This window comes from Xiphophorus hellerii, chromosome 9 (genome assembly GCF_003331165.1).
Source record: "Xiphophorus hellerii strain 12219 chromosome 9, Xiphophorus_hellerii-4.1, whole genome shotgun sequence".
NCBI classification, from domain to species: Eukaryota; Metazoa; Chordata; class Actinopteri; order Cyprinodontiformes; family Poeciliidae; genus Xiphophorus; species Xiphophorus hellerii.
In genome coordinates, this window is record NC_045680.1 from 17,059,414 (window position 1) to 17,082,132 (window position 22,719).

Consider the following 22,719-nt stretch of genomic DNA (forward strand, 5'->3'; position numbering starts at 1 on the left):
TACTGCAATCTCTAAAAAAAAAAAAAAAAAAATTTGAAAAACAGATTTAATCTACTTGAATCATAACGTTACAAGTATTTTGTGCTGTGTGATTTTCTTGACAAGGGGTATTCATCCAGATGGTTTTTTTTTTGTAGATTAAAGAAGATACCCTCATGTTTATAAATAAAATCTGCGCTCAGCTTGAGCTGTAAAAATATTTTCAAATCAAAGAATATTGCAGAACATAGTTAAATAAGTAATGAACGCACCAGCTCAATAAAACTGGTAATTAAATCAAATTCAAGGTCTAGATGTCGCTCTTGTTAAACGCCTGAAAATGTCAGAAGAAGAAGGACTTCTTACCTCCAGTTTAGTTTGCTGTCTCCGGTGGTAAACAGCCTCAGTAACTCGCTGTCTTTTGAATCAGCAGAATTAAAGGCACATCTCTCCGTCTCTCGGTGAATGCCACTGAAAGTCGCTGTTCCGCCTTCACTCGGCAGGTGGAAACCTTGGTGAGAGCTCAAAGATGAGGCGAGCTGCGCAGGAGGCATCACCGACTCAGACGCACCTTAAAAACGTTTGAAGCATCTTTTCTTGGGGGGGAAAAAGAGACAGAAGAATAACAGGAAAAAAACGAATGCCCTTTTATTTTTGTCAGGCGGAAATCTGACCTGGCAGTGAAACAAAATTGTGTCAGTTGTTAAATTACACATTGTCTTTAATTCATTTGACCCATTTAACTCAATTGTGCTTCTCTTACAACACAAGTCAGCAAAATGGATGTAAAGACCGAGTCGACACCCAAGGGGTAGGGAGGGAGTGTGACTGTTCAGCCCACTCCCACCCAGGACTTATAGGCATGATGAATTTGAGAATTGAACGGAGCAAGGAAGAGTTGATAGTTATTTATTTTACAGTGTCCAACTTTTGAGAACTTCAAAGTCACTTGCTCTCGGTTCAAAATATAAACATTTAGGTAAAAAAAAATAAGGAGATATACAACGTTTAAAAACTATGGACATTAAGTTTAGAGAGTTTTTTCTAAAGCAGTAGTTCTCAGTTTGGCTCTAACTCAGTAAAGCTTTCATTCCAAGTTTTTAGATAATGGTCGAACCGGTCTGGGATTTTTTTCAGCTTTTTTGGGTTATGTTAGAAAATGGACACAGCAACAGCAAAAAGAAAATAAGGTAGAAGGATAAAATATAGCTCTGCATGTTTGACTTAGAAAAGTACAGAAGTGTTTCACTGCCATAGATGGAAAACAAATACAGTAGCATTGGAACTTTCTCGCTGTAACCACATTTATATCTCATGAAAAACCAAAACATGATTTTGTTTACATGAAAAAGGTCACAACAGCAAAATGGCTACAGCTTGTGGGATGTTTCAGTCTACAGAAACACAGTCAGACAATGGAGAATCAGTTGAGGAAGCCCCTTTATGCCTTTTTAAGAAGTCGTGATTTGTCAGATTGATTTATCATTTTCATATGCTGGTAACACGAGAAAGTTTCTAGGTAAGAAATAAAACTTGTCTCTTAAAAACAAGTTTTGCATCCCATTATATCAAGAAACTCTTTAATGAGATGCTGCTCATTCCTTGGTGAATCAATTGAGTAGTGTCATAATTTTACTCATAAAGTTTCCAGATTTGCAAGGTGGAAACAAAAGAAACAGCAAATAAATAACTCAGTCTCCTCAAGGTGAAAGGTCAGGGCTTTTCTCATCAATCCAGACCCCAAAGTTCAGTGTAGCTACCTTGAAGATACACTAAAAGGCAAAAATTGTGTGTACATCGTGCATTGAGTGAAAGTACAAAATGTAGAGAAACAATTGCCATTGACTGTTTTTGCTAAGAGTAACGATTCTGTTTACAGAGCCATAACACTTCAAATCAAATCAAATCAAATTTTATTTGAATAGCACATTTCAACAGCGAGGCATTTCAAAGTGCTTTACATCATAACAAACACAAAAACACAAAGCTTTGCAACATAGAATCAACAGTCAAAACATTACATTAAGTCAAATGCCATCCTTAAATTCATAATTGGTTTTCAGACTTGGAACTGGAATATTATTTCCCATCTCCAGTTAAGTCTGCAAAATTTGCTGTGTAGAAAATAAATATTGAACATATAACCAATTTTCTTGCCTCATTTTATTCTGTCTTGATATTCACACCCAACGTTGAAAAAAAATAAAAATCTTCCATGTCCCTGTCTCCATAACAAGCTGTTTTCTCCTCTCAACCTGGACTCACGCTTACTGCTGAATCAGAAAGGTCATCGTGTTGATTAAGTTTCCTGACGTCGACAGCAACTGGAGCACCTTGTTGAAACTTTTCAAGCACTTTCTGAGAATTGCTCTCATGTTCAATTTAATTTATTCATTCAACCTCTTGGCCAGAATCCAGGTAAAGCAGCAGGAATCACTTCAGCCAAAAATATTGCTCACTTTGTGGGTATCATTATGAAATTACTCCTGCTTCGTTGCCCAGTCAAAGTCCAGCACAACGTTATCAATGCTGAAGACTTCCTGCTGTAATCACAGCAAAAGGCGGATTCAAAGCTATCTACAAATTTGCTTTGGTCAAATACATAAAATTACAATAAAATGCAAAAAGGTTTGTGACTGCAATGGGACAAAATGAGGAAAAAGTTAAAGAGTTGTGAATAATGTTGCAAAGCCGTGTACACACAATGCTCACATCTTATTTCTTGTAGTTTGTATTTCGGTGTAAAGAAAATCCTATGTATCATTTCCTTTTATCTTAGAGGAGTTGCTTCTTCAGAAATTCCAAAACATTCAAAAAAGTTTAATTTTAAAAATAACTTTTGTTATCCCTGCATGCACCGTCAGTCAAATACAAACATGCATGCACCATTTCCTAATGCATAAAAGCCTTTAGAACGCTGCAATTAGATTCAAAACAAAGACACTTGCTTTTATTAGTTCTTGCATCATTCATTAGGGGATGAAACTCAAAGTGAACCTCAGAAGCATGCTGCAACAGACTGCGAGGGAAAATTCAAACATCATTCCATATATTTAGCTTTACTTTGAACAGATAAAGAAAGGCATGCATGCAAATGATCCCTGTTAATCTAATGCCTCTGTTTGAGAACGTGTTTTGCTTTTATTGTTTTCATTTTTTGGAAGCAGTCTGTTGAGTTTGGCACTTGGAGCTCTGATGAAAGTTTTGTTTATCATATTGAAATGTTCAGTTGTTATTTTATCTGTTTACCTCAATAGTAAAGTCACAGGGAAAACAATTTAGGCTTATGTACAAAGTGATGATGTTTATCTCTTAAATGAAAAGAAAAAATTAAATATCCAAAATGAGCTACCTGCATGGGGCTTCTTGAGATGTAATGTTTTCTCTAATGCTTTTCTCAGCCTTTTAAACATCTATAGCAGTGTGTGAAAGTGTGTATTTGATTAACATCCTTGCTGGATACCATTTATGACTTAACAGGCTATTAAACATTCAGCTTATCTTTTAATTTTGTAGCACTTTGCCACCTCATGAGAAACAACGAATTTTGTTGTCCATTTCTTTTGTTAAGCCTCCTAAGAAATGTACTTTTCAGGTGTCAGCAGTTCAAAGGACTGCAAAACACAGTTATGGCCCCTTTCTGATGTACAAGTGGTATAATTTTACTAAATAAATAACAATGAGTCCATCAGCTACACAAAGCACCCATTGAAAGAGAAAAGAACGAGAAAAGAAGATAAAGCATCTTCCTTTTTCCTTTCATTCAATTGTGATCTTTTTGCTCTGAAATTGAATCAGTGACGTCTGTTCTCTTTGACGTAACAGAACCTCTTGTCATCTTGAAGTGGTTATGAAACCTCTCCCTCCCACTGAGCTCTCTTACTTAGTCTATGGATCACTAATTACGCTGCCGGGACAGTCCCAATGCAAACGTCTTTAGTGACATTACACCCTCAAGTGTTGTGTCAGACTCTCTCTCCAAGCGGCAGAGAAGCTGGTAACAATGTGAGGGGAGATAAGGCACGGGAAAGAGAGGGGGGGAAAAAAGACATTCTTTTGTTGCCTGCATCAAATGTGGCTGCTCTAATAGACTGACAGCCTCTGCAGGGCTTTAGACTGAGCCAGAAGGAAATTGGGCAAAATGGGAAAATAACCCATAATTCATGCTCTTCTCCCCCAGCAGATAAGCTTCCTTCTCAGTATCTCCATAAAATCACTAAGACGCTCAGAAGACAAGCTTCACAGACAAGAGACGGACCTTCTGTTCTTGTACGTTTTCTCTTCTCTTGTCTTGTTCCTCCGCCTCAACGTCTGCCCCGCTGAGCCAAACTGTTAATCGGCCAAAGTAGCAGCAGAGCACATCAACCCGTCTAATTTCTTGACTTTCTGATGTGCCACAAAGACAGGGGATTTCACTGAAAAGCAGCAAATCCAGGGCTGGGGAAAATGCTCAAAGTTAGTTGAAAAAAAAAAAAAAACTTCAGTCAGATGACATCTGCTTCTAAATCTCAATAATAATAATAATAATAATAATAATAATAATAATAATAATAATAATAATAATAATAATAAACAACAGCACCAGACAATACAGTTGATTTTAAAATATTTCATATTTTAGAAGTCTTATTAACTAAAATTAAATGACACTCTGATCAATAAATAACAATTCACTATTCAGAATGAGGATTCAGGATTTCAGACTTATGACAAGAAGAATATGTTTTCTTGCTAAAATCATAAAGCATCCCAGTCTGTTGCTACATTTGCTTTTTGACCTTTGATGAGTTTTTCTCATTTTCCCACATTGTCAATACCAGCCATTCATCCACCCCTGTTCAATACCTTAATGGTCACATGGGGCCATTCATTGGCTGAGAGGCCCTGAAGTGGTTGCCAAGCCATTCATGGGCAACACAAAGACACACAGGACAAACTAATATGTCCACACTCTCCCCGAAGGGCAATTCAGGTGGCTAATTAAGTACACACACTGTAAAAAAAACAGCTATTGGTTTCAGTCAGCTGGACTGATTTAATCAAGCTGACTGTACACATTACCTAACTTAACTTATGAAAATATGTTTACAGAACTTCAATTTTAAAAAAAAATAGAGAGAGAAGCTAGAACTAATCTATTCTCTCTACAAAAGAAAATGACTTATAGTGGTGATCCACAAAACAAGCCTACGCCACAGCATGGTACACGCTTAAAAACCCCCAAAGCAGAACGTTTCATATAATGTCAATCTTTTTAGAGCATTATTTGCATGCTGTGTTTGTATAACTTATTGATTCATCAAAAAATGTCTGAGGTGTAAATATTGCTTAAGTCTGCTTAAGATTTTTTCTTAAATTTATATGATTTTTTTTCTTTGCAAAAAAAAGCAATTTGCAGAGCTGAGCTTCCCTAAAGTAGTCTTGTGTTTGTTCTCCATGAAGCCAACAGATTGTGAAGAAGAACTCAAAGGAATGCTTGTAGGAGCCCTTTGGGTTTCAGAAGATATGAGCGAACCACTCCCATGTTTCTATAAGGACGTTTCCATTGTGCATGAAGAGAACATTGTGACTGTCACCTTCCTGACCTCACCAGCGCTTTTTTGACACCAATGGGACTAACCATATCCCAAAGACATAAAATATGCTTTTGACGTTATCCTGCATCTCTTCTTGGGAATTGGAGCAGACCCATGCTCAGTTAGGGTCCATACCCTAAATAAGACACGTTTGAAGTGAAGTGACCACATCATACAGTAGGGGGATGCACAGAGGCGCAGTTGGTAGCACTGGTGCCTTGCAGAAAGAAGGTCCTGGGTTTGATTCCTGGGGTCTTTCTGCATGAACTTTGCATGCAGAAAGGGGTTCACTCTGGGTACTCCGGCTTCTGCCCACAGTCTGTCTAAATTCTTCTTAGGTAAATCAACTTAATAGTGTAAAAACAGTGATTTTTCAAAAATTATTTTCCTAACTTGTCTTTTTGAATTTAATATAAACAATGAAGAAAGTTATGTCAACTTACTTCAAGTTGTAGAAATAGCTTTGATTAAGTGTTTTGAACTTGAGAGTTAAAATTGATGCAACTTAACTGAGTTAAAGCAACAAGGAAACTAGACTGAATCAAGTTTAGTGAGCTAATTTTTTACAGTGCATGCATGTTTTGTACAGTGGGTGGGAGCAATTGACATATCATAAATAACAATGTCTTGCAGTATTCACTGGCTGCAGTAATATTGTTACATAATTTAAGCTTTTATATGAGAAAATGCCACTTAAACTTCTGCCCAGTTCCACCACTTGTGGTGGTAAAACAGACTGCAAAGATCATTAGTGTCCACCAGGAGGCAGTGCAGGTTAAGCAAAGGCTTAATATTTGGTTTAATACACTTTTCAGTGAATTCTGCCTCTAAAAATAGTGCATAATGTAAAGGTAGGCAAGATTTGGTGATAAAATGTGAATCTCAATGAACTCATCCATGAACAGTTATCTCAGAACGATCACAGCTCTGCAGGATGGTGGCATTTTGCAGGCTAGCTGAAAAGGCTGAGGTATAACAAATAGAGCAGCTGTGTAACTGGGGAAAAGACTGGCTGCACTTATCGACAGCAGGTATGTGGATACGGTGGATGTGATATGTGTCAAAATGGATATTGCTACTGAGGTTGTTTTTTTTTTTTTTTTCTCCTGGTTGCCACTTTCTTCACCGAACAATCACAGCAAAACACAAGTTAGACCACAACAGTTATGATGGAGGTAAGGTGGGGATGGTTGACTTTTCTAATGGTTTGTCTTCAGTCTACCTGATGGTAGCTGTCTATTCTCGTCTATTTGTTCGCATCTGTTTATCTCAAAAGATTATCTCAACATTACATTATACAACATTTCTGAAATGATGCCATCCTGTAATTAAAGTAGGCAGCTAATTTTTGGATTCTCAGTTTACTCAAACTAGTTCATTAATTGGAGAAGTTGTTTTATTCTTTACCGGAAGCTGAGGTAAATATTAATCTTAGATTTGGGTAGAAACCCTTTCATTATTTTCTAAATGTTTCTGAAATCAAGGGAAATAAAACAAAAAATATCCAATAAGGCATCAGCTTAAGTTGACTCTGTTTTGTAGCAGGTTTACTTTTTATGCCTTTAAAAAAAAAGTATAATGTTTCTACCATGAAGGGCCTTTGATTGACGAGCGGGACTCACAGTGCAAATCTAAGAATGAATCAGTGGACTTAGCATGGCACCCCGGCACTGCATGGCATTTTCTCAGAGCACCTGAGAGCTTTCTAACATTAGGCTTCCACCTGAGTGCAAGCAGTTGTGGTAAATGTGAATGAACAGGCAGCAGTCAGTGTGTTTGTCCACAACTCGCCATGCTCCTCCTCTTCCTCTTCTTTTGCAGGGCAACACATCCTGAATGCTGCTAGAGAGATTGCGCCAGTCTGAGGAAATGTGGTTGGAGAACTACATGATTCTTTGCTCACAGCAAGCTCCCCTCTTTCCCGCAGTCCTGCACACCAAGACAAGATTACGGATCTGGACTGAGGATGCTGCTGGAGATGAGTTGATGTCATTTTGTTTTATCTCACCAGCAGCCCCGTTTTTAACTAGAAGAAAGTCTCTGAGGACTTGTTCTGATATTTGGCTTTAATTACAGCTGTTTGGAATATGAGACACAATCTGCCAAGAAGAATCAATGGATACAAAACACGAGAACAAAAGACAGCAATTTTTATATTTATTAATAAATTGCACTGAAATGGGGCTGTTGGTGTTATTGCTGTTCTGCATGGACTTTGCAGAACTTGTGCATGTGTGGGTTCTTTCTGGATACTCCAGCTTCCTCCCACACTACAGTGCTATGATTCTATGGAGAAAAGCCATTGATGGCATTTTTTTTAAAATATCTTTTTCAGTGGTTATTATTTTTGTTTAAAGTGTTTGTGAACCACCAATAAAATCACTGTGTCCCTGATGGTGGAATAATATTCAATCAAAACCTCCTCACTTGATTGGAGGTTTCATATAATGAAACCTCCAACAGGTTTCATGTTGGAGGTTTGTTGTCCTGTCCTGTTTCTCACAGTTCGAGTTATTTAAAAATGTTTTTAATGGTGACCTTACTATATAAGGTTTGGATCAGTCATGCTGCGCTTTAGTTCTGACTGCTGAAACATAAAGCTGTGCTTTACTGTGTCAAAAGCCAACAGATACTCATGATTCTGTTATGATATTCATCTTTTTATAGTCACAGTACGCTGCTGTTGTGACCCCATTCTGTCATGCTGCTATAGTCAGCCAGGTGAAAGCAGCTTCTTCTATCATTTAGTCATTTCCCGAGCCAGGTCAAGGCAGAAGTGAACTAAGCCACAGCCTCGGGTCACCAGTCCATTACGGTGCCTACTAGAGCCATTGGCTTATCAAACAGTGCTGTAAATAGTGCAGTGAACAAGTATTTTACCCCGTACCCTCTTAGGAAAAACCACCTAAACTAACCTGGGCCTTGTGGCAGTTTCAGCAGCAACATCTGGCATAGCGTATTTCTGATAACTGTCTTTTCCTGTATGGTATTCTTTTTCTGAAATCTCATTTTACTCAAAACGCAATATGATACACACCCTCTAAAGAGTTCCATTTTTGTTTCATCAGTACATTGAATATTATCACAAAAAAACTTATATCTGTAAGATTTTTATTTTTTTTATTTACTTTTTTTTTTTTAACAATGTTAGTCTGGCCTTTGTGGTCTTTTTGGTCAGTGGCGGTTTTGACTTCTGGCCTCCCATGGGTGTCACATCTGCCCAAGATTTTTCTTATTGTTGCATCATGAAAACCAACTTTAGCAGAGGCAAGTGAACTTTGCTTTGCTTTAGACATTGGAAATAAGTTACTGGAAATATGAATATAGGTCCATGACTGCTTCATCTTTTTGTGTATAATACCTCTCGCTGTGATGTGAGCCCAAAGAACCGGAAATGGCTTTGTAACCCTTTTCAGGCTGATAACATGCCTATACATTTTTTGCATTCCTGTTGGGTTTATTCACAGCGAGTCCCGATGTGTCACCTTTTGCCTCAGAGATTTGCAGCACCGTTTCAAAAATGTATATAAAAAATAGAACTAAATGTATATTAGTTATTTGACATTTGATTTACTAAAAAAATATTTACTTGATGCTTTGATAATTGTGCAATTTTTTATCACATTTTACACATAGTAACAGTTTGCAAATAATAATAACAGTAATGAATAATTTTCAATATATGATTGTAAGGAATTTATTTACAGATTACAGGTAATTTATCCTAAAAGGTTTTTTTCAATACATAAAAAGTCTAGTACTGAAGTGTGATGCTATTTGAATGTGGTGTCCAAAACTTAGTCCAGTTCAACCTTGGGCCAGCCCTGGTTGTTTCCCAGTGATCTGAGAGGGAATATTCTCTCTGGAAACTGGAAACTCTCTCCTGCGGGGATTCATCTGTGGAGACAGATTCAGGATCCGGCTGGACTTGGGGCTCGTGAGTTGTTCACATGTGTGATGACGGGAGAGGGTTTCCAGTCCGGCTGGTAAAAGTGGATGTTCAGAGTTTGAGCCCAGTTTGAAAACACAGTCTTCTCTGTGATGAATCGGTGGTGGCTTCCTTTTCGACTTCTCTCGTGAAGGAGGTACATGGCGCACTCGTCTGGCCCCGATGGCTCGTAGTAATGATACGGGACCGTGGGATGTAAAGAGGATCTTCGTGGGGGGAAGAGGGAGAGAGGGACGAGTTAGACTTGAAAGTGAAAGCGCGAGGAAGGAATGTGAAAACAGTGCGGGGATAATTATGAGATGCAGGGGTGGAGAGGGGGAGTAGAAGAGAGTCACAGCGGGGAATAAAAAAGGAGACAGGAACAAAGAGAAAACAGAGACATCAGAAGAATCTGAGCTCAAAGAGGCATTCATTATACGCTGTCATCTTCCCCTGATGCTCTCAGTCAGATCAAGCTTGGTGGAGGAGCTCGGTGTGACACATGGGCGTCGATGCAATCTGCCCTACATATTTCAAATTGTCTCTTGTGTCCTTGTAGTTTAATGTGAGAGCTATAGTCGCAAACAGTTGGCCCTGTATGTGACAAAGGCAAACTAAACTCTGCTTAAAACTGAAAATGGAGGTTAAAAGATATGCTTTTTACATTAAAATCATGCTCCAGCATTGACTGATTTCTATAAGTTAGAGGAATAATTAAAGATGCATAGGATGAGATTTCCTTATACTTACATGCAGACGCAGTTGTCAGGAATATGAGCTGCTAAAGAAGAGACACTTGAGCTTCATGTAATGTTTGGCCCATTTTTTTTCAAAGAGACTGTGACAAACTAAACCTACTGAGAAACGCGCCTATCATGAGGCTCAGTTATTGCCACCGTCCTGGGAAAGCAGTGCAGCGAGTCGCCAAAATAGTAGTCATTAAATTTTATGACGTTCAAAGCAGAGCGCAAAGTTTATGAAGCTGGAGAACAATTTCTTCAGTAAGATTTATCTTTGTATATATAATTCACTTGCTATGTACTGAAATATGTCAAAAGCAGAATCAGTGAGTCCTAACTCATTGCAGGAGAAACATGCTAACATTACCCAGCACTTGTAACAAGTCAGAACCTCTTTCTATTGTTCATATTTTTAGATTTTTTTCTAGATCTTTTTTTTTTTTTGCTTAATCCTTACAGGAGTAAGCCTGTTGTATGCAAAAGTATTGTACAAAATGTGCTTGTCATATCGCTAACAATTTTGGGTGAAAAGCTAAAACAAACTGCTAGGGAACCCAGCTTCCTGTTTAAATAAGATTTAGACACTCACCTACAGAAATTGGGGGGCACCATGCCGAACACGTTGATCCTGTCGCACAGCTCCAGGGCCATAGCCATGGTGAACCAGCCGGTGCTCAGCCAGGAGTTGGAGCTCTTTCTGGAATAAAGACAAGAGAGGACTGCCATGTCTCAGTAAACACAGACGCGCAGCGTGCCTGCCTTTACAAACAAAGCGCAGCTGTTCCTCAGATTTTCTCTGCATTGTGCAGAACAGAGAAAGGACATGAAGAAATGTGACACATTTGCTCTGACTGACTGAATTCTCATTCTAATGCACATCAGCTTCTCAACCTGGGGATTCATTGTTTACTATACATGCAAATGAGTTCATATGAATAGCTGAGTTCACATCAGTCAAATGCCTTTATCTATTGATTCCACTTTTTATAATGTTCATGTCCAGCCGGTGTTTTACCACAGCACAATTGCCTGTAATTTATATACAAAAAGAAACCTGAGTATTATAAATCTTATTTTGTAGTTTGTGAGCTGGTGTGCTCGCAAGTACTTCCTGGGTCCCACAGTTTCCATAGCTTACAAATAACAGCACCATCTTGTGAGCATTTACCTATCGATGCCTGTTTCCTTCTTGAATAACTCATCAAATTTCAGCATCTTGGACCGGGAGATCGTGTACACTTTAAGTTTGGGCAGTAGGTGTTTTAACAGTCTGAGGTTGTTGTAAACATGGCCTCTACCGTCCCGTCTCATGCAGCTGCTTGGACCCCAGAAGATGAACACTGTGTCCTGGCTCCCGTTGAGCAGTTCCTGTCTGCCCCGGAGCACCCTTTGCAGGCTGGAGTGAGCCACAACACGGAGACTCGTGCGCCTTCCTACATCCAGGTGATGCCCTGCGCAGGGAGCGTCGTTCATTCGAATGACGCAGTCCGAGTGATCGATTTCCTCGCCCCTATTGCTGCCAGTCAGGTGGCCAGAGCTGGTCACCAGGGCGCATGTCCTGCAATGCATCTTCAGAGGCTGTGAGGAATAAATCGAAAGGAAATGAACAAAAGCAGGATAGCGCTGACATTTAAAAAATTATTTTGGACTGTTGTCACTCAGGGGTACAGCACCTTCCCAAAATATTCACATCTGTAGAACTTTTCAGATTTCTTAACTGTACCGCTCAAGGTTTTTTCAAATGTTTCTATATCAGCTTTGCCGAATAGTTTGAGCCTAGTCAGACTGGATTATAAGCGTCTGTGAAAATCAGTTTGACTAAGAAATGGTAACACAAAGCACATGCTTTAAACTATTCAATTTTAACTCTGGCTAGGGCTACACAATAGATTACTAACATGTCATCATTCCAGTATCATATGTTAAATATTCATATCTCAAAGGACTGCTTGGAGAACAGTTAAGTTGGCCAATGTATTCCAAGTGTTACAAAGTTGCATTTCATGTAATATTTAGCTAGTAGGACAGTCTGATGGCAGCAAATCCTCACACTGGACTTAAATGGCATTGACCAAAATGTTAAAGGTCACATATGATGGACGTACAGAGAATACCATGCATCCCCATGTCTGGCTGTATGTTTGTGGTTGTTGTTCTGCTTTAAGGTGAACCTCTGCCCTCGTCTCAAGTTTAATTCAGACTTCAAAATGTTTTCTTCCAGGATTGTCCAGTATTTAGCTTCCTTTTCAGTCTGACATCTTCCATGTTCCTGCTACAAGAAAGTTTTAATATGAGGAGGATTTATTCAGGGAAGCGTAGTGTTAGTTTTTCTTGTTTTTCTTCTAGGTCATAAGGTATATTTTTAGTCTCAGTTGACTAGAGAAGTTTCTTGCTTGGTGTCTTATGTCTTAACATCACAGTTTCACTCTTCCCTATTACTACCCTCAGGCCAGATTCCTGATTCCTCCAGTAATTTGACACAATGACTTTGTCCAATGCTTTTTGTGTTAGCAGTACTACTGCCTTAAAATGCTGTCTTTCTGCATTTCTATTGATTATGGGGCATAGCATAAGGAGGACATTACTCAGGGCTCTATTTATTCCAGAATGACCACTGATCACCTATCTTCATATAACAACCCACACTGAATTAAAAGTATTCTCTCACACTGCATTATCATCGCATATTCAAGGGGTCTTTCACACAAAATGCCCTTCACACTGATAAAAATGTAGTTATTGGTGAGCATTATCAGCATTGTGGAGAAGAAGTGAAAAGTTGTAACACAGGCTCCAACTCTGTTGAAGAGAGGCTGAATTTTTTTGTGTCCAAACAAGGTCTTCTGAGTTGGAAAAAGAAGCGGTCGGATGGTGAATGATCCGGCAGCAAACACCCAAAGACTCCCCACATGAATTATTCTCAACCTTAATGGAGAGCTCCATCAGAATTCTGAACCGGGCACTGAGCTTCACACTCCACCAGTTCCTGAGGTGCAGATAGATGAGTTAGTCTGTCTGTCTGCATACACACAGGTGAGATTACAAGCAGTGCAGGCGCTGCCGCTCCTGCCGCTGTGTCTACAATACCGAACTGCTATCCAGGTGACTCATGCACTGAATAATTTCCTGGCATGAGTGTGTGTTGTGCTGCATGCGGTGAAAAGTTTAAGTGTGGTCGCAAAAAATGAAGTGGCTAAAATCCAGCAATTTATAATGTCTTCTGTAAAAACAAAATAAAATAAAAATAAATAATAAATAGCCAACCGAGGACTTCTTTTCCAACCCGTCTCTCCACAGGAACTAACCCATCAGGATGTGTGCTGCTCTGTGTGAGCAGACCCAATTCCTGAATACCAGGTAGGTTGGAGCAAATTACACACCTCACTGCACAAACCCGCCTGTCCTCTCTCCAGCTGGGAGAAGTCCTGTTCATGTTTGTTCTTTTCATTTCTACCAACAAAAGATAGAGACTCCTTTTCTCTAATCACTGTCCTTCCAAATCGTTCCTAAGCATTTGATGATTTTAATAACTGGGAAACCTGGGACAAACAAGGAAAAGCCAGTTGGAGGCTGTACCGCTTCACTTTGAGTAAAAAGAGTCTGTTGGAAACTAAAAGTGTCCTTGAACGTGACTCTGCAGCTCCTGCTTCCTCAGCCTCTGACAGCTTGATTATTCCACATCAAAGGGAAAAGACCTTTCAAAATCAAGTGAAAAACCTGGAGATGCAACCCACAGACTGTTGAATAAATAAGTGTTGGCTGTGCAGCAGTGCACTTTAGGGAGAACAAGTATTCAAAGTTAACTTGAACATAGCAAAAAATTTAAGAGGTGAATGCTTCTTAAATGTCCATGTGCTTATAGAGTTATCGGCAGCGTCTAAGAATACGCTCGCATCATTGTTAAAACTGGCCACAGAAGTCAATGTGGTTAAGAGGAGAAACAGAAAAATAAGAAAGTTGGAGGATAACTCTAATTCCCATTTCCACCAACAACTCTCAGACTGACTCTACACATCTCCATCATCCCAAATACACATCATGACAGCAAACAGAGGAAAACTCAACTGTCAGTATTACTGCACAGGGACCTGCCTTGAGTCACAGTGAAACTCTAGTCAATTTAAAGAGGACGCTTGATGACATAAAGTTACAAAAACATAGTCACCCTAATATAGACGTTTGTGGAGATCAGAAATTAGACTAAAATGGAGCCATTTTTATGACAACTCAATAAGACGCAAAACAAATATTGTTGCTTTATTATAAAAAGAATTTTATTCTAAAGCAAAATGCTGAAAAATACCAGCATTGAAGACTAATGGTTTTGAAGACCATTAGTCTTCAGTTGTCAGCAGGGTGTGTGTACAGCTTTGACTATGTGAAGCTGCACTATATGAATGATTCTCTAAATGTTTTTCTCTTAATAAGGCTTTTCTTCTTGCATTGCTGAAAATATCTCTGACAGATTCGTTTTTATCTTACATCTTACAATCCATTTTCCAAAAATCTACATTGGATTGAAGTTTATCTATAGATGCATTTTTCATACTCAGCTCATTCACAGTCAAGGCTACTTATGCAGCTAAGCTCCAAAATGAGGATGATTTTTTTTTTTAGGTGGAAGAGGTACGATGATTACCTCTACAATGATTACCTCTGCAAGAGCTTGTCAGACTGCAGATATCTCATTTTATTTAATGCTGGTTTTGAAAACATCTTCAAGTGCTGATGTTCCTGCTTTCTGATTTTCTTTATGTATGTATGTATGTATGTATGTATGTATGTATGTATGTATGTATGTATGTATGTATGTATGTATGTATGTATGTATGTATGTATGTATGTATGTATGTATGTATGTATGTATGTATGTATGTATGTATGTATGTATGTATGTATGTATGTATGTATGTATGTATGTATGTATGTATGTATGGATGGATGGATGGATGGATGGATGGATGGATGGGTGGATGGATGGATGGATGGGTGGGTGGATGGATGGATGGATGGATGGATGGATGGATGGATGGGTGGATTTTTGCAGAAAAAAAGCACAATGTTTGTTTTGGGGTTGTACAATAATGGTGCAAATGTGAAAAAGAAAAATGTTTTCCAGTTATAACATTATTTATTTTATAAATGTGTCAAAAAGTTGAGTAGTTTCAGCAGTTTAAATGAAAATGCATTACAGAACAAACTCTTTTAAAATTGTTTGTTGTCTAAAAATTGCAACAATGTAGAATTGTCGAACAACCCATAAAAACGAGTGCAAGTCTTTCATGATTTTCTTTTCGTTTTGATCTTCAAAGTCAAATTAGATATTTATTAGAATGGAATAAACTTTTCTGTAGGCCATAATCTATGCTTACTGGCCCCTTGCTTGCTAATAATTTCCCTCCCATTTGTTTTTGGTTACAGAGTAAATTCAGCCTCATCCCAAACCTCTTAAAGACATACTTTCACCCTCGCTGCCTTCATCTTCTTTCTGAGTCTCGCTCTCATTCTCATCACTCTCACTTTCTTGGCAAGTATTCATGCCGTTCATCATCTTCATTTTTAATTAATTTTAATTTATCTTCACAGTCCTCAGCTGGAACTATGATTTCCACCCTCTGCTACTTAAAAGTGTGTAAACTGAGATGAATATGTCAAATGATGAGCTGACACTAATAAAGAACTCTGGCTACAGAAATAAGGTATTTCCTGAACTTAACTTTACTTCAACAAACTTGATAGTTATCGTCATTAACTATAAGTTATCATAATAAAATTCCTAAACCTAACATCAACCTAAACATCAAAACAAAACTAAACTATTAAGCTCTTGCTATTAACACACTTTCAGTTTCTGCTCCTCAACTTCCAAATGTAAAAGGTAATCTGGGCAAAAAAAGATCAGCTATTTTTTTCCTTTTTGTTATGTCAAAAAAAAACAACTGACAAGAGTGTTCAAAGGCTATTAAGACCTTACTGACAGATTAAAATGTTTTTAGAAGACAATGTTCATTATTTTCTTTAAACTTTCTCATCTGTTCAATGGGTTAATGTTGTAGTATGTCCTATTAACAAGATAAACTAATAAGAAAGTATATTACAAGTTGTTTTTGAGTAAGACAGCTAATACCCGGATATAAATGTGAACATCATGGGAATAAATCAAAGAGGTAAGTTCAGTGCAGGGTTGGTAAATATTTATAAGTTCCTACTTTTTTTAAAAAAAGTTTTGTTTTATGAGCTATTTCTGCATACTCAGAGATAAAGAGTATATAGAAGAGGTTTCCTGATTTCATTCTGTACATTAGAATAACACCGGCGGTACAACAATAAAGCCCAGGAAGAATAGACTCATCACAAAGCTTCACCTTCTTGCTCTAACACAAGATGTGTGATTACCAGAGTTTCTTAAGGCCAGCGTAGATTGACTCTGATAACAGTAATTCACAGGTCGATACCTGTTTCCTACCATCGCTAAAACATAGAAGAAAAGATGAAGAGTGGAAGAGAAGAATCTAACAAATGCGTGTTCAAACTCCAACGTGAGAGTAAGCACCCATTTGGAAGCATCTGGATGTGTGTGCTTATCTCTACAGCTCCTATTACCGCAGCTTGTCAAAAAGAAGACAGTCGGGTGGAACATCCTTCAAAAACCTGCAGACACTGCACAAGGCAGGGAGAGATCCAGTGCACACTGTGTTGTTGGAGGGAAAAAAGCATTACAATCTGCTGCTAGGAAGTAAAACAGCAATAACCTACTACATTGTAAATGATTTGATATAAAAATAATTAATCATCTTTTGCAGTGTCATTGCAGAAAGCTTTGTACCTAATGAACTTTTACACATCTTGTCATGTTGAAACCACAAACTCATGTGACATTTAAATTGGATTATACGTGACTGGCCAACAAAAAGGTGTGCATAACTAATCAGGAAGCAGAAGTTCAGCTTCTCGTAGGATAATGACCATAAACAGAGTCTTATTCTAAGCAAAATGGTCTACATCAATCACATGAAGTACACATACTTTAAGGGCAAATATACAACATAAGAAAATACTGTGCCGTTATCAAAAACTGATCATTTGTCTCTCTCTTTACAGTTATCCACTACTTCGTAAAGTCGAGAAATACATTGTAGTTAACTGTTGTAATGTGACAATGTGGAAAGAGAGCGTAGATACTTTTGAAAGGCTCTCTAGTTACGGCCTTTTCAAGCAACACACACTCATGAGTTGATTTAGAGCATAAAACTGGTCTAGACAGCGCACTAAACAGATCGCATTTTCAAGCATGAGATATGAAATTTTAATTCTGTTTGAGCATTTGCATGGAGTTGTCTGCATTAGTGTTCTAGTGATATGGGAATGTGTGCATAAGAGTGTGTCTGTGCACTTGTGTCAAAGCCAAGAGTCCCTCAAGCAGCAGAAGCCCTCAGATGACACCGAGGGGAACCGCTCAGACGGATGCACCCACTTTAGAGCATTAGCCTTTCTGCATTCCAGAAAGACTAATCAGAGTTAATCAGAGCACAGCAGAGACAGCAACAGCAGAAACTAAAAACTATCATAAGATAGAAGGTGAAACTCTTAAAATATCTGCAAAACTCCAAACTCCACATCATTCTAAACGAAGCAACAGAGAGTTAAGCAGCTGAAACAAAGCTCTACCCAAATCAGTGGCAACCTCACGATCTCCTCTCGTTGGTCATTAGGCAGTCGGCAGCGTTAGCCGAACAAGTGCTCTCCTTCTAAATCCTTTCCTGCTTCAATGCTGTCTGAGCAACACTTCAGGGTCTAACTGTATATCTTTCTCTCTGAGGGGGAGGCAGGATGTGTGAAGACTCGGTAACAATGCACTGGGTGTGAGTGATAGGTTTGTGCATTCACGAGGCAGACATGAAGAACACAGCAGACATGTAGCATATTTAAAAGGAATTCCACTGGAAATCCATCCAGTTTTTGTGCTTTTGTTACTAAATAATGTATGGTGAACACATTAATTATGAATTGTAAAGGGGAGTAAAGTACAGGATGAATTTAGGGCTGGCACTATTCCAGCAAATTCGGCTTTTTACTTTAGATCTTAAGATAGGGACTGGAATCTTAACGAATGTTTTCTGTCAGAATGTTGTATTGAGAAACCTTTTAAGTAAAATAAATTCTACTGTTTTTATTTTAAAACGTTAGAAATCAAAGACCTATAAAGTGACTTGCAAATATATTCATTCCCTTTGAAAATTTTCATGCTATAACCACAAACCTCAGTGTTTTCATTTGGATTACACATCTTTCCCGTTATATGACTGTAAAAACATGTACTCTTGTATTCAGCCCCCTTTCCTCTGATTCACAGAAATAAAACTAAATCCAACCTGCCTGAATATGAATGCACATCAAACTTCTCAAATGTATGTTTGGAAAATACTGTGACAACCATCATTCAGTGCAGTTTCAAAGTAGCAATTAATTAATCTACACTCATGATTGTGGCTGTAATGTAACACATTATGAAAAGGGTATAAATACTTTTGCATATCAAAATTTACTAGTGCAACAGAATTCGGTTTTACAGAAGTGTAGTATTAGATAAATTAGTCTATTTGGCAACTAAACAGTTTACTTTTTGTTTGTTTTGCTTTTTAGTAAAAATCTGTATCTTAGTATGTTAGTATAAGCCATGTGAGTTGCTTTTGGACAAAATGTGCAACATAAATGAAGTTTCCTTGCCTTGAGGGATCCTGACTCAATCTTTAGTTTCTAATTTCTCATTCTTGCATTTTTAATTTAACAACCGTTATATAACTTTGACCTGATTTGGCTTTAGGTCACAGTTTAACTGAGGTGAGCATCCATACATAAATACTGAACACAAATGTGTACAATTAAAAGAGGAAAAGTAATTAGATATTTAAAACATGCAATAGTTTCACATTTGTTTCATAGCTACATTTTAATGCACCCATCAACATGGAAAATTTAAATAAGTAAATACTCAAAAATTAAATCAGATATTGATTACAGAAAACAAAACTGTCCAATTATGGCAGAGACAAACAGAGCTAATGTTTAAATGCAGATTATTTTTTGCACATTTTCTGTGCAGCACCAATCAGATCCATCAGTTGGGTTGCAAATGTTTCTCATTTACCTATACATCATTTTTAAGATATGAAATGAGATATGAGAATATAAAACTTAAAAAAAACGAAGGACAGATGTAAAATCAACATTAAAAAAAATCTGTATTACTAGTGACTTAGACGGAAGACTACTTGTCGGTTTCTGTCAGAGGTGACGAGTCAAAGTGTAGGAAAAGTGTGCAGCCATAGATGGAAGTACAGAAAGAGAGAGGTCGGTTAGAGGCTCTCTGAAGAGCTGGATCTCACAAAGACAGACAGGAAGTCATCGGTTCTGGTAGAGTTCCAGCCATGGCCCCGCCATGGTGTATGACCATATTTTCTTGAAAGGGGCTACTTGCTTCCAATTCCATGCAAATAAGGAATAGATGTGATTTGTGGCACAACGGATTTGATTTTTTCACTGTGACCCTCACTAGCAAAAAGCAGTAATTCCAATGTCAACACAATGCAACTGCCTTGTCTGCAGTGGCGGTTCTTGCATAAAAGGTGCCCTGGGTGACCCTCTCCATATGCGATGCAGTCCCACAAAAAGCACATAAAATAGCAATACTCTCCACAAACCGCATGTGTGTAAGAACAGAAGATAACTTGCTTACGATGCAACCTACAAATCATTAGGATTTTTAACTGGTGCTTGTACAACAACACCAACACTGTTTGCCAAAATTTGGACACTCGGTCATTTAAATTTTCATTATCGTAAGAGATGGATATACTTGAAAAGAATATCTCAGGATGTATGTGAATCAGGTACTGTTGTGTGAAATTAATCCGATTTTCACTCTGCACATGTGATGCATATTTACCTTAAGGTCCATGATACCTGCAACCCCTTCCAGAGTGGAAACTTGCACACTCTGCTTTCTCTTTGTGCCTGGAGCACCCTTGTGGTGGGAGTGCAGTGATCTGGACGCAGAGGAAGGCCATCTCCCACCAGAGCTGCTGTTGTACACAACCATAAATCCTGTAACCATGGTAACGATGATGATGCCACCAACCCCCTGACATTTGAAAAAAAAAAGGGGAGGGCGGGGGGGGGAATAAAACAATAATCTCATGATAGTAACAGAAAAATTAGAAGACATCGAAACTAGAGAAATGGTCATTACGACAGCCGCACATTAAAAGCTGCAAAAGAAACTTCAGCTGTGCCTCTCAGTTGCGCTCACCATGCTCTTGGAACAGGAAGCATGTTTCAGACTGCTCAGTTCTAATGTGCTACAGGCTAATTATATCTTCACTCAACAAAAAATAAAGTTCCCAAGGATGAGCTCTTATAGGATTATCCTCCTTGAATATTATAAATATGTTTCTGGACAGTGCAATTAGGTAACAGTGGATAGAGAACAGTCTGCAACTCATTTCTGAGTGGCACAGACGACACTAAAGCTTCACACAAAGCAAAAGAATCCTTCAAGACACTTTTCCTCCCCAGCGCTCCCCAGTCTAAATTACCACTCTTATCTTCATCTTGATTCCCTCCCCCGTTGTTTCAGCGCACACAGCGAGTCTTCATCCCACCGGGACCAGGCGTGAGGGACTCCTCAGCATGCGCAACGCCGGAGCGGTCGGCAGCATCACCGGGATTAGCGCGCAGCAACAGAGACCGACGCTCCAATACTCCGCTACCCCAGCCTCCTTCTGCACAGCGCTCCTCATGGTCCTAAACGCATCACACTCCCAGCATGCTCCGGTTTCTGGCTTTACACACACGAGTTTTGATAGTGTGTTTTGCCTTCATTACAGATACATCTGTGCTCAAGGAGCTCCAGAAGCTCCACGGTGAGTGCTTTCTTTCAGGTTTCTACGCAGCTGCATCAGGATTGTTCAATCATCTCAATGTGAAAGTATGCAGAGAATTGTAAGCATTTGTAAAGTAGATCACACAGTCTATTTTTTGTTGATCAATTGCACTAATTGAGTCCGTCGTGTATGGGAATATTTTTCATCTAAATAAAATAGCGTAATAAATTAATTTCATGATTACATGCACGCAAACCAGTACAAGTAAATAAATAACATAGCAGTAAAACATTTTTTAAATCTAAGAAAATGAATACAATTAATTCTGTACAAAATATTTAAAAAAATTTTTGAGAGGGCTATAATCACACTGAAACATCTGTCTCATTTCTTAAACAGTGAGCTGTGGACAGTTTTTTCTTCTCCTTTGCCATGTTTGAGATCATGTCTGCATGTTTTGATGCTGATCATGCTGAGATCTTTGGAGGAGAAGGGATGCTCTCCGGGAACAAAATAAAAATGCTTCAAATGCTACAAACTCTGCTTTTGAAAAACATCTGATTTAAGGCACTCTCGAAGGAAATAGCATTATTCACATGGGTCTGCTACACTTGCTATTTGGATTAAACTTCTCACTTGGAAAATTTAATGCAACCTTGGAAGATATTTCATGGGTCTCTTATGGTTGGTTCACATGTGTGGGGGCTGGGAAGCATAAACATGCAACATCAACACAAGAGAAAGTTATGTGAGCAGACCAAACTATGAATATTTCATTTCTGCAGCAGTTTTTTTAAGAAATGACAGTGCATCTCACACGCAACACAGCTCTTCTGAAAGCCAAGAGGTAGATTCTGTCCCTCTGAATTTATTCCAATTACGCAGCTAAAGTAGGAAAAGACAATAAAATCTTAATGCCATTCCTTATTTTAGCTGGATGCAACTATAGCTCAGACACTTAGTATTTTGTAAAAGAAAAAAAAAAGAGAGATCCTTTGATTCTGTGTGCAGCCATGAAAACAGTCTAAGTAGACCTGATCTTGTGAGGCCAAGACAACTTGGCTGCAATCAAATGTTGGCTTCACATCAGTGTTAATTTCAGTCTTGCACAACTTGATAACACTGGATTTCTGCTGTAGTTGGAGAGCAACTTAGCGAGTATGTTGAAGTGATTCACTGCACTCACATATGACTCATACTGAGCTGGCTTTGTATGAGGAAATCTTCAAAAATAAACACAAGTACCAAATTCATTTTTTATGCTTCCAACCTCTCTCTATCATCCAATGGCAACATCATAAATGTAATCATCAGATTGCCTGCATCAGAAGAGATGAAAACATCCAGAAACCTCTGGTCATTGTAAACTGGCAGGAATTGGTAGCTTTCAGTCAGTTGTTTTATAATTCAAGGAGTCCCTGAGGTCTTCTTAAAGCACAGCTCCAGAGGGAACAAACCCAGTAAACTACAAGGCAAATGGCTAAGAACAAAAGCTTATTTTAATTAACTCCAACCTCTTATCAACAGAGGCACCAGTCAGCAGCCTGCTTTTGCTGAGCCAAATACAACACAAGAATATGGTAAGCTGTTAGGCTTGTTCATTGCATTTGGAA

General features: G+C 38.4%; 1 protein-coding gene across 1 annotated transcript; it reads right to left on the bottom strand.

Annotated features, from left to right (window-relative positions):
- Window positions 1-9,236: 9,236 nt before the first annotated feature.
- On the bottom strand, window positions 9,237-21,002 carry st6galnac5b (ST6 (alpha-N-acetyl-neuraminyl-2,3-beta-galactosyl-1,3)-N-acetylgalactosaminide alpha-2,6-sialyltransferase 5b). The gene is made up of 5 exons (XM_032571011.1): window positions 20,819-21,002; window positions 20,170-20,364; window positions 11,392-11,801; window positions 10,813-10,920; window positions 9,237-9,710 (listed from the first exon to the last, which is right to left on the bottom strand). Exons 1-5 carry the CDS (start codon window positions 20,831-20,833, stop codon window positions 9,467-9,469), a joined length of 972 nt encoding a protein of 323 aa, XP_032426902.1. The 5' UTR covers window positions 20,834-21,002; the 3' UTR covers window positions 9,237-9,466.
- Between the last annotated feature and the right edge of the window lie 1,717 nt (window positions 21,003-22,719).